The following is a 12,925-nucleotide window of genomic DNA, read 5'->3' on the forward strand; positions in this document are numbered from 1 at the left end:
ACTGACTACAACTTTATATACTCAATTTAAAAAACCCGGTAGTAGTAACTTGTGTGAGTGAGTAAGCTTTTATCATAGTTTTTATCAATTCAAAAAAACGTTGCTGAAATCAAAATGCAATATTCCTTGTTTTCTCCCTTTTATCACAGACTGGAACAAATAAAAGGAATGCATACATTTTAGTAGCATTTGCCTGCCTTGAGATACTCTTAAATAAATAAGTACTAACTCTTACTTGACTCTCTTTCTTCTGTTTTTGTCTTTAACTTTCCATTTACTGCAGCAAGAGCGGCTGTACCATTGATCTGGCTAGCTGAATGAATCAAGGTTGCTTTACATCCTCCAGAGCCATTGCCTTGTAGCAAGAAATAATATCGGCACAATTCTCCCTTCAGTTCAATTTCTGGAACTTAAAAAACATCAGGACATAACCATGAAACAACCTCAGGAAAACAGATTTAAAACAAGCTATAATCCAACATCAACATTCTTTCACTTGCTTGCTTCTGATCTGTGAGAAATCTTACTAACATCTTCTTAGAAGACACCCTAACAACAGCTAGTATTTACCCCTCAAAAAGCTACAAACTGAAAAGCATGCAAATAAATGAGCTACAGCAGCAAAGATGAGTTGGAGTATGCTGCTGGCTCAAAGCTAGCATGTTACCAGCATCAAACTCCTGCGACTGTGCATTAGAAAGCAAAGGCCAGCTTTCTAATGCGGGCTATTCTGACTACCAACATGTTAAGTTCTTTAATTGTTCTTAGAAAAATCAAGCCTTTAAAAGTTATGTTTCTGCCATGAAACAATGAAGAGTTAGGCAAACAGCATGCTACATATGTAATGATTAGAGAAGGGTCTGTTGCGCTAGGTAAAAACAGGCACTTTTGCAGATGTGGACTGAAATAATGGTAAGCATTCACTGGAAGAACATGTATCTGTAGAAGAAAAGGAAATACTGTACATACTCTTCCCAAGGAAGCTGCATTATTCATTAATAAAAGTTTCATTCACTGCCTCACACTTGTGCCTAGACTGGGCGAGAGATAAACACATCCTATTTTTAAACACTGGCATATAGTATGCAGTTTTGAAAATAAATTAATGTAGGACTTGGTCGTAACAGTGAAAGCACTGTTTTTACTACCTTTTGCTATCTTTTTACATAGAAAATGTTTTATAGCACCGTAGATGTAGAAATTGAGAGAATGAGTACTTCTTGATGTACTAAGTTTTAACAGTCGAATAATTTAATTTCAGAAGATACTTGCAGTACTGTCTCAATAACTACCTCAAGAAGAGCTTGACACTTAATAGCATAATCAGTCTTTGTCAGTAACAAATATAAAGTATTCCAGTGTTCCTTGAAAAGTTGAGGCTGGAATGAGAAGGGAATAGAGGGGAAATCCTGCTACCTCAATATATAAATCCAGGCAAAGAAGGAAGAAAAGAACAAGAAATAAAAAAAAGATTCCAGACACATTCGCACTTGTCCTCTTCCCCATTCCCCTAGTCATTTGAAGTATTTTCCTTTTCCAGTTTATCTTGGCATCTCAAAGCTGATTCCTCATGGGAAAGCTTTTCTTTCTCATTTTAATCTTAGTTAGTATTTAAGAATTACCAATTCAAAGAATTACACTTTCCCATAGATTGAAGAGATTAAGGGTTTGCAAATCTTTAATATAGTCAGATCAGTGGTTGCCACTAAAAAAGTTTTCATCTAAATGAGCAAATGTGTTTAAATGGCCATGATTCTCCCTCTATTCTAAATTTTGCTCAAGAGGCCTAGTAAGAACCTATTGTGTATTACTGATCACATTATTGTTAACACTTGTACAAAACTCTTCCACTGGATCACAGAATAAAGATCTTGGAGACACTGGGGATCTCGCACTTATTTGACTGCATCAGTACTATCTCTCCCATACAGTATAAATGCTGCTGCTGTGATCAGCTTCACAACCACACCCTCTCTGCTCTACCACCTCCAAACATGCAGAGATCATTTTAAATCTATGTACTGCCAGCACCCATTCCACAGAATCTAAGCTTATTGCACTGTTAGACAGTTCTTCCTAATCCTCTCAATTTTTTGCTTATCCCAAAACCTGCAAGAATGTCAGTCTGTCAGCCATTGCTGTTTACAAATGCCACATTCAGTTGGCAACAAAAGAAGTCACTGTTCATTGGATTCTGCAGAAAATATTTGACTGATGTATAAACAACAAAATCACATAGGAAGGCAGAATCCCGTATCATATCCTGTCCTAGATAAGTACTTTAAACACTGGGCTATCACCAAGCTCCTTTTAGCCTGATGTTTTCAAGTCCCTACAGACTTGTCACCACTTGTAGAGTGCCTCCACTTGCAGGGCATATACAACAGCTGGCTGAGAAACTCCACCCAGTTCTGATCTACATGGATTCTCTTCTCTCACTTTCTGAATCAAACATCTACGCACTGCCACACTGCCTAAGAGGAGTTGGCTGCCATCAGTACAGCCCCATAAGGAAGAAGGAGCACATTCTCAAATCACCAGTTAAGCACACTGGCTTTCAGGTGAATGAAGGCATCCAGAGTTTCCTGATGCTCTGTATTTTCCCGGGAAGAGGTTGAAATTAAATGCAAGTGCACTGAAGAACCTCTGGAAATGCTTAAGTGAGAAGGGAAGCATTTAAGTGAAGCAGACTGGATTTCCATCTGCAGAAGCAAACCTCTTTGCCCATGGATGCTACAACCATCTTAGAAAGGTGTGCAGAAGCTGCATCTTAGCTGACAGACAGCACACAGAAATTGTTTAGGTTTGCTTCCCTAAAGCTTGTCATGATGTTATTATCAATTATCCTCTACAACAAGTCTGTGTAGCTGAACTCATATTCACCAAAATCTTTTGTGTCAATGAAGATTGCAATCACTGACTTAACCTCATTTAAGAAAAAAAAGGGCATCCCAAATGTGTAGAAAAACCCCACAATGTACATATGTACACATACAGATATAACCACAAGAAAATACACATGGTAGTCATCTTCCTATTACCTACCAGTAATGACCTTGGGTTTCCTAGCCATATATTCTTTCCATTTCTTGGTACTCAGCTGGGCAGGGGATGGGATCATGACACTGCTTACACTACATGGCAGTGTAAATAACGCTCCCACCTAAATAATGAGAGCAAATACAGTACATGCAATATTACTGAAACCTGTTTACATTTCATTCTTCAGTTACTGATTTGGCATTATTTCAAATGCACTTTGACTGAAGAAAAACACCTTTACTTAACACTTGTGTCATTCACATCAGTTGAGATGGAATAGGATTTGACACCGAAGCTGTAAAAATCATGCTTATTTTTTGCTCCAGTTGAGAGATCTGTAACTGCTGAATTTCTATTTTGTTCATAAAAAAGTATTTGTTAGTATTTCAATTATCTTTGAAAGACAATTAAAAGTCTTTCAAATTGAAACTTTCAATTGTCTTTGGAAGACAATTAGAAGTCTTTCGAAAACACTTCTGTAGAGTAGTACCAAGAATTAAAAGAGAATTCAAAGATATAGTTGGCATCAGCAACTCTGCATTCCTTTGAAAAACATGTAATTTTTTTCCTCCCTACATATTATCCTTTTCAATTCATCAGGTTCTGGACTAGTTTATGTGTGTACATACATTTTAGGCCAATAAGCACCAATAGGAGAAAATGCAGATATTTTAATACTCAAATAATAAAGCAATGCTTTTACAGCTATTAGAAAAGCCTACAAATGCATAATACTTCTAGTAGTAGACTAAAAAAAATCCCTATGAGAAACTGTTACCTTGAAAACATAAGCACTTCAGCACGTGCAGACTCTAAAAAGTAGCCTGAGAATGTGCTTTAACCGTTTTGACTTTTTTTTGAAAGAGCTAGTAAAAATGCAGGCTCTTAAGATTGTAAAAGGTATTTGATCAAATGTTCAGTATCCTCATGTAAAATTAAAGTTACCTGGGATATTTACCAATATAAAATTACTCCAAAAGATATTTTTGGTACAGCATTAGAAAAACGACTTATTTCTTTTCTGGCTAAGCATTAAGAAAAATGGAGTGGCAGGAGAGGAAAAAAGTTACTAAAAACCTAAATAACAAGCTGAAGATGAAACACACAGCCTAATAATGGAATACCATCTCCACGGTAAATAAAGAACATAAGTTATTCATTATAACTATATCAGCATTTTCACATTGTGGGTTCTGTTTTGATTGGCATAGATTCATTTTAGAAACACTAAAAAAAACTATTTCCTAAACAAGCATACATCATCTTAAACATTCAGGGAAAACATCTTCAAACTAATCCTGTAGCTATGAATAATCATACTATCATTTCAGGTTGGGGGCGAGGAGTCTTGCAAATTTATGTTTCAAGAAGTCTCTTTATCCCAAATCAGAATGAAAAAGCAGAACATGCACAAGCAAAGTAAAAAAGCTCACCATTTCAGACTAAGACTAGCTAGATACATTTTATAGGTTGCACACATACCTGCCTTTTGCTAAAAAAAAAAATAATAATAAATAGTTGAATTATGATAGCACGTAAGTTACCTGTCAGGATAAGATTAAAAGTTACAAAACATTTTAGGAGATTAAAACTTAGCTAAGGTAAAGAGAAAAGTGTTCAGTGGGCTTAAAAATCATCGCAACCTGTACAGCATGCACCTTTAAAAGCCAAATTTACTTTAGAACTAAATATTGAAGGAACGTACACAGAGACTAGGTTTAAAAATATTATCCTTGTATCTTTTACAAGCAATATACATATCTTCATTTTTCTGCTATAGCTCAATAGAAATAAGTTCTTACCTTCCCAGAGACAAAAGAAATCTGGTCCAAAAGCAGAGTGGATGTTTCCTTGATACTCTTTCTTGCCAGGCTCCTGAACAGACCCGTTTAAGGAACATCATCTTCACAAAGAACTGTATGCATCTCTATTCTACAAATCATGTTAGCATCGTATTTCAAATAAGGCCCGCAAATGCCTAATATTTGATACTCCAGCACCACAAAATATAGGAAACACACCTTTCTAGGCAAACCTGTAGCCTTGGAAATGTTACATGACGATATAAACCACTGACATCTTTAATATAGGCAGGCTTAAACAAATTTATGTATTCAAAGTCCCGGCAGGTTTATACAGCCTAAGTTACTATTGTTACACCAAGACTAGTATCAAAGTACATAAATTTAAAACCAATAGGCATACACCTTGAGATCTCTGCAGCATATGCAACTCAACAGAAAACTCCTCTGCTGTATGTTGCCACAGATTTTGCACCTACACAACAAACCCACAATTTTTGGAAAAATGTTTCTATATTGTGAAGCACACTACATATGTTAATAAAGCTTGTTTGTTGGGTTTTTTTTAAACTTACACAGCACTACACATATCTCTGTTCTTTTCCCACAAATAGCATACAGATCAACAGACAAGGTATACGTGCAATAATACAAAAACTAGCTGGTTATTGTTGCTGTAATTTACATTTCAATATTAAAAAATTCCAGTTGTGAAGAATCACTATGTCTATTTTGGCACACTAGAGTGGAATGAGCCCTTGCCAATCCTCATGTATTGCCTGCATGGGTAGATCCTGATCGTTTTCTTTCTACTATAGACCATTAACAGCAGTAGTTTAGATCCTTAAAAAAAGGATACAGCTCAAACTCCAGATCCGATATAAAAAAGGAAGGTAGATCAGAGAGCACCACCATCTGTAAAAACTCTAGTGCAGGACCATAGTAATGAAAAACCTGAAAAGAGATCAAACAAAAAAATCTGTAACACTATATATGATGTTACCTCAGTAGAACTTCCTCAAGAGCTTTGCGGGAGGCATTTGCTTTACAAGTACATCTGGAAGAGGTATAAAGGAATATAAAGAGAAAAACATTTCACAATACCATATTAAACATAATTATATAAAAAACAAGGAAGGTTTTTAATTCCATTTAATAAAGCTTACTTTGTAAGATGTCAACCGTATGCATCCAAAGGGTTGTAACTCTTATTCAAATTCAAAGAAAAATAAGATCTACCAGGAATAGACAAATACAGTCTAAAATGTACATACTTTAACAATGAAAATAAACACTCATTTTTGTTTTCATCAACAAACGTGATTCTGGAATTCCCATCAAATAATCTACTTCCAGTGGAAAACATTGCAACAGTATTTAAAAACAAACAAACAACAGCCTTTTAAAATGAAGTAGACAAGGTTAGATAATTCATAAATAAATTATATATTTTGAGTGTTAAGACTGAACAAAGTCTTAATTTCTACTTGAAAGTAATTTTGGCATCGCATTCCTAAGAGCAAACAGACGAAATTTTAAAGACCTGTTCTGAGAACACACACGAACAAAAGAAGTATTCCTCAATCTTATGCAATCATTGCTTTTACGTTTAATTTTCAGTTCTGACTAAGGTTCTCCCAATTACTCATTTTCTCAGGAAAGTAAAACATATAATTCTAGTGGCTCAAAGAAAGATCAAGAATACTTGCCTCTGGCAAAGCATCAGTATTCCTTGATTGTCGCTCTCTTTTAACAGCAAAGAAAGAACTTAAATGTGATGTGCTGAATGTCTTTGCTGAAGTGCTCTTCATACAAAATTCTGGAAACCTAACTTCTGATCCAAACTGGAGGAAGGGGAGAAAAAAAGACAACACATTTATTATGTGTCAAGAGAGAAAAATTGTTTCTCTTCAGTCACTTATGCGTATTACTATTTTAAACAATTAGTATCATATTTGTTTCCAGCAGATCTATAGAACTAGATAAAATTAGAATAGCAACTACTATAACTAAAACCTTAGTATTGAAAATGTGTATGTCTTTCAGAATCACAAATTACATGTGCTTGCAAACAATGACTTAAAGAGTTACATGATAATGATTGTGACGGATGCAAAACAGTCTAATTTTGAACTAGAAGTTCTAAGGCAAATATTTCAGAAAAGAGTGTCTGGATTTCTGAAATTCAGATCTTGAGGCCTTGATCTCCTTTGTTCTTTCATTATACTAAAAAGCAAGCTGTTCCCCCACCCAACCAGATACATTGCACATTACCTCTCTGAATTAAATTGTCAAACCCAAGTTTGGCTTAAAGCATAAAATGACTGTACAATACATGCTTTAAATTATATACTCCGATGCTTTTAAAAAATAACCATAACTGAAAAAAGTTATTTTACCTTTCTTTCCCATATATGAATCTTTCCTCTCCAGAGTTCTTTTCTATCAATAATATTCATGACATTATCTGAGGATACAAAGTCTGCTGAGAGATAGTCTGCAATCTTTTGCCAGCTACTGTAAAAATAAGGAAGATTTAATCTTGCCAAATGTAGTATTACAAATTAACATGCAGTGCAATTTGACTGAATTTACCTGTTACCTCTTAGCACTGAATAGTCTTGTGTGTGTTAAGACAGACATATATATAGCTTTATATTCCACAAAGTAAAAAATGTTACAGACTTGTTGCTTCAGGCTCTGTAAAAGACATTGTTCATATGCTCCATGAACGTGACATCAAAGAACTTTGTGAGACATCAAACAAGACCAGTAGTGGCAAGCTGCAGGCATACCACAGTAAAGTTGCTAGAAGCTGAAGCAAAGCCAGGTAGCCATCACCGGGGCTACCACTGGCCCATCGAGATGGTATGTAGTTAGCCTTGTAAGTAGAGATAGGACTACAGAACAAATATTACCAAAATTCAACAACAGAGAGAGAGAACAGTCACTATCTGTGGGTCCTGCTAGCAGTCTGTCTTCTAAGAGAGATCAGCACCATCAGCAGAACAGGAAGAGTAAGTGAGAGAACTTTCATCGGAGAAACTATTTGCCCAAATGACCTCATTTTACATAAAAGGCAGCAGAAAAATTTATTCAATCAAAAGCTGGCTGCACAGGAAGGTAATCAATGAGCACTGAGACCAAACACTCATGGAAGTTACTGCTATAATTTTATCTTCCTCCATATACCTTCAGAAGTACTACATAGCAGGTATATTGCTTATTGTATCCAAGGACTGAGCACTGAACTTTTTAATTTTAATCAGTTTTATTAATTTAGGATTAAGCTTAACCACATATTCTATGAAGTAAACTTCAATCTTTTGGGTGTGGAGGGGAAATAGAGAAGACCTTGCAGTTAGTCAATATCCACACAATAATTTTCTGCACAGGGAAAAGAACAAAAACAAAACAGAAAAAGCACTGTGGTTTATACTGAGACATAGCATGGCCTAATTAGAGGAGGACAGTAAGGAAATTACTGGACTTAATTTCAAATTGAATTAATAGTTTCAGTGTTAAGACTCATGAGAAACATAGAGGAAGTAATTGAGCATTTATACTCTTATTTTCAAAAGGGACAAACCAGACAATTATTTTTTTCTACCCAAAATGTAATACCAAAGGTAATATAAAGCCAGCAGAGTTACACACAAAAACTGGAAAACGACAATCAACACAAGTCATTATGTAGCATTGTACAACAACAAAACCATCATATGGGCGCTGAAGCTACTAGCGATGGAAAGGAAAGAGAAAATATTTTACCTTCTGCTCTCGTAGAAACAGGAACTTCAGAAGACTTGCTTTTTTGCCTGCCCCTCTGGTCAGGGCATGCATTTACAATAAATCAGCATGAGTAATTCCTCCCCTCAAACAATAGGAGACAAATCTATGTATTTTCAAAGTATGCATGTAAAGTGCTCAAGACACTCGTTTTATTTTAACCACTGACATATACTAACACAAAACAAGAATGACCTTGTTGATAGACCTAAAATAAATGGCATACCCTTTAGAGTCATTTGCTGCAATAGTGATTTGTGCGGAGTGCCATTCTCTCAGGTGTTTCAGGGCACCAATAGCTGGTAAGCAGTCTTTTAGCTTGGGTCCATCTTGTTCAACTGCCTGCAGTATTACATCAACCATTGCTCTGCCTATAAAAACAGTTATATATGACTTAAAGTACCATTATTCAGTAAATGATTCAGTCATTTAAAGACAGAAAAGTACTGATTATCACTGACTGCACTAAAATGGGCTTAAAGATCAACTTCAAGTACCTTCAGCAAGATTGAAAACACTTCTCATGCATTCTAGCTCATCTCTTGCCACTCCTCTTAGATTAACACAAAATAAAGTATTTTCCTGTTTGCTCAGTTACAGCAGTTCCACACCTTTCTCCTCTCTCACTCAGCACTGTTTGGCAGACCAGAGTTGTCTCCAGTACAACTACGCTATGTCATTTTCCTCTTTTTAACACCTCTAGACTGCAATTTCTCATTCTTTCCGCATTCAGTTCCTTTGCTATCCCAGATCAACTGCTGCAACACCGTGTAACCCTAACACACAAGGTGATATCATCTCCAGTTTACAAAATCTGAATCCAATAGTTTCAACTATGCTCCTTCACAGCTTCTTAACTCCCACCCACAAACAATCAGCTTCAGCTGGCAAAAAAAGCCTGATGTCAACATCTTTCACTTTTTTTCATAAAGCTTTCTGCAGCTGCATGTTGACTTCCATATTGCTTACTGCCTATGACTACTTCGGTGCCAATTCAGATGGAAAAATTAATTATATAAATAGCTACCTTATTAACAGCTACCTCTATTGAAATACAGCCTTCCAAAGAAACAAGCAGCAAACTGCTCTGTAAGATGATTTGCAATGCAGGTCATGCTCAAGTTCCTTAAACTACTTGCAAGAGCTGCATGTAAGTCAATACAACTAATATCCTCTGAATTTTTCCATGCAACTATGATTTTACCAGCTGAGTTTTTAGAGTCATAACTAACAAGAAAAACAAAGACTCCTTTTTTAAGAGAGATTACCTGGGGCAGGCAGTTTATCAGCTAACTGATGCAAACTTTCTGCAGCTTCATCATAGATACTGAAGATGAGGAGCAACATGGTTGGAAACAAAATATAAACAAAGTCATTTAGAAACAAAAAGATACAACTAACAAATACTACCTGATGTAAGTCTTGTATCTTTAAAATTCTGCACAAATATGCCTAGGCAATGAGATATACTAATCGCCCCTTTTACTGAGGCAGAAGTAGGCTAAATGACTTCAAAACAACCTGCAGTAAAACTGGGGGTAGGAGTCAAGATGGATTAGCAAGGAACTTCTTTTGGTATATACAACTATTAGCTGTTAGGAAACTGTTCAGTTATTCTATAAAATCATCTCTAGCTAAAAAAATTAAAGCTATGCCAAAATTAATAGAATTCTTTTCAGTAGTAGCAGGGGGTTGTTCACAGTTAACTGTTGCTTTGGTAATAACTTTTACTTGTTAAATTTTCCTGATTCCCTTGGGTTACTACTGTTAAACGTCAGATTACTATACTTCCAATAATACTAATAGCACGCATACTCAGTCATAGACAGTGACTCTCTGCTGTTACTGTCATCTTCCTCAAAATTTTGTATGGCTCCCAGGCACTCATCAATATTTGTTTGGAGAGAATCTTCGTTTTTCTGTGTGTCAGCATTTATTTCCTCCCAGTCAGAACTGCAGAACTAATAAAGCAAAAAGAATGAATTAAGCAAAAAGAATGAATTAAGCAAAAAGAATGAATTAAGCAAAAAGAATGAATTAAGCAAAAAGAATGAATTAAGCAAAAAGAATTTTGAACATCAGTTTTAACTTGCACTACAGACAGGCAGACAGTTGAGGAACTTATATTCTGAAAAAAATATGTCTTACCTGATAATAACCGCATATAACATGACTTGCAAAATACCATTTCTTTGGCCCTGGAATACCAGCCACTGAACATGCTGCAAAGAGATAGACCAATTGTTTAAAATAATCAATCCACTACAATCTATACCTCCCATTATAACGAACACCTCTGTCAACAGACTCTACATTGAGTCATTTAATGTGCCACAAGGACTTGAGTTCAACTTTCCTTTGGCATCATACTTAAGTTCTGAACGTATTAAGGTATAGGTAGTGTCTTGGCAAGTGTCTTAACTCTTACTGATCCTTTCAATAAGTAAGAAAACCTTTAATCTCTTCTCCATTCTGGGCAATACTGCACTCCATGTGCAGAAGCTGTACCATACCTCAAGTAAATCACAACTTCCAAAAACATGGTTTACGCAGTTCACAAAATGAGATCTTTTCTCAACATGTCTATGCAATAAAAAGCACAGAAGTTCACAACACCTTAACATGCCCACCTTCACGAATTTTAACAGCTTACAGTGGTTTCCCCACATGAATCACAGTTATATGAAAGCTGTGACGAGATGAGCCTAAATGGCTCCAACACTAGATATCCAAACCAAGTAAATAACCAAGATATCATTTTTAACAAACAAAATGCAAAACCACAACACTCAACCCCTAAAAGTACTAAAGCAGATCTTCAGAATCTTTTTCTACTTTAAGATTATAAAATGATGTAATAAAATATTCGTGGATTAGGGTTCTGAATTGATATCCAACAGACAAATATCGCTTCCACTGAAAAAGTTAGAAGACATCGTAAGAGTAATGAAAATATCAAGCTGTCCACTGACGAGAAATAAGCCCTCTCCTACTCTTCCTTGTTAAGCTGGGTTGAAACCTGTCAACCTTTCAGAACCCTTCTCTTTCATTTCTTGTGCCCGACCTATTTAATGGTCTTCCCACATTCCAGCTGCCAAACTGACATCGGTTCTCCGCAGAAGCAGCCGCAGCAGGCACACTCCCACCGCAGCTTCAGGCACACCACAGACACTGACTGGGCTTCCACACATTTCTGACTTGTTTCACCACAATCACAAAATGTACCTGGGCCAATTCCTCAACAATATTTGCCCTCCCTTATTGTAAATTACTGTATTTACCTGGGAACATGCTCAAATCTGCGTTTGCAGAGGAGTCACAGCTTGCCTTCAGAAGCTGATACATGTTTGCAGCAGTCCCGGCTGAAAGAAAAAAAGAAAGAAGGAATAAAAAAGTTGTTTTTTCTTAAAACTACTGAGCTACAGAAGTCTTCTTTTCCTGCAAATAAAGTTCAGTTTAATACTAAAGCTTTAGATTTTTAAGAAAACCTGTCAGCTGCAGATTTGCAGGAGTTTATAAAGGCAGATTTTGTGAAATTCTCATTAAGGTTGTGCTCAGGAAGGTGCTACCGAGTACACAGCAGTGTCGCAACAAAACACGAAAACCCCTAAATTTCTGAAGGGCCAAATCATTAAAAACATTTAGCCTGAAAGAAAAGGGGGGCAGGTTTAAGGAAATAGGGATGCAGAAAGCCTGCACGGCCGCAGAAACTAGACCAGAGGCCGTGAGGAAAAGCCCTCAGGCAGCGAGCGCGGGCGGATCCCGCGCCCCAGCCCCTCGCACGGCCCGGCCCCCCGCACGGCCCGGCCCCGGCCCCCCGCGCCCCGGATCCCCGCACGGCCCGGCCCCCCAGCGTCCCCGATCCCCGCACGGCCCGGCCCCCCAGCGCCCCGGATCCCCGCACGGCCCGGGCCCGGCCCCCCAGCGCCCCGGATCCCCGTATCCGGCCCCCCGCACAGCTCGCCCCCCTGCAGCCGCACCTGCCCCGGCGCCCTCGCCCCGGCGCTCCCCCCAGCGCAGCAGCAGGACGTAGCGGTCCATGGCCCCGGCTGCGAACGGCCCGCGCCGGCCGCCCTTGCGCCGCCCCTCGCAGGGCAGCGCTTCCGCTTCCCGCCGGTGCGGCGGCCCAGGGGCTGCGCTTCCGCTCCCCTCAGCGGCGGCGGGGGCGGCCATGGCCAGCTACACCAAGGCGGCCCAGGTGAGCGCGGCCGCCTGCCCCTCTGGCCGGGCTGTGCTGAGGGAGGCCGTGGCTCCGGGGGACCCTGGCGGCCGCGGCTCCGGGGGACCCTGGC

General features: G+C 38.2%; 2 protein-coding genes across 7 annotated transcripts in view; one reads left to right on the forward strand and one right to left on the reverse strand.

Annotated features, from left to right (window-relative positions):
* Positions 1-12,806, reverse strand: part of MTBP (MDM2 binding protein) — a 34,979-nt gene extending 22,173 nt beyond the window's left edge. For 3 of the 6 annotated variants that reach the window (XR_008746634.1, XM_055800422.1, XM_055800418.1), the window contains exons 1-12: positions 12,614-12,806; positions 11,915-11,995; positions 10,782-10,855; positions 10,449-10,594; positions 9,902-9,960; positions 8,860-9,004; positions 7,244-7,361; positions 6,554-6,688; positions 5,704-5,798; positions 4,845-4,917; positions 3,046-3,163; positions 230-409 (exon numbers count right to left, since the gene is read on the reverse strand). Coding sequence is in view for 5 of the 6 variants with exons in the window: in XM_055800422.1 (XP_055656397.1) it covers positions 230-409; positions 3,046-3,163; positions 4,845-4,917; positions 5,704-5,798; positions 6,554-6,688; positions 7,244-7,361; positions 8,860-9,004; positions 9,902-9,960; positions 10,449-10,594; positions 10,782-10,855; positions 11,915-11,995; positions 12,614-12,806 (1,417 nt within the window). In the remaining variant the exon portion in view is untranslated. The remainder of the gene's footprint in view (positions 1-229; positions 410-3,045; positions 3,164-4,844; positions 4,918-5,703; positions 5,799-6,553; positions 6,689-7,243; positions 7,362-8,859; positions 9,005-9,901; positions 9,961-10,448; positions 10,595-10,781; positions 10,856-11,914; positions 11,996-12,613) is intronic. The other 3 variants (XM_055800421.1, XM_055800419.1, XM_055800420.1) reach the window with 3 other exon arrangements.
* The window catches only part of MRPL13 (mitochondrial ribosomal protein L13), a 39,165-nt gene continuing 38,948 nt past the window's right edge, over positions 12,709-12,925 (forward strand). The window contains exon 1 of the mRNA XM_055800424.1: positions 12,709-12,831. Coding sequence (XP_055656399.1) covers positions 12,805-12,831 — 27 coding nt within the window. The 5' untranslated portion in view covers positions 12,709-12,804. The remainder of the gene's footprint in view (positions 12,832-12,925) is intronic.

The sequence above is a fragment of the Falco peregrinus genome, chromosome 3 (genome assembly GCF_023634155.1).
Source record: "Falco peregrinus isolate bFalPer1 chromosome 3, bFalPer1.pri, whole genome shotgun sequence".
In the NCBI taxonomy this organism is placed as follows: domain Eukaryota; kingdom Metazoa; phylum Chordata; class Aves; order Falconiformes; family Falconidae; genus Falco; species Falco peregrinus.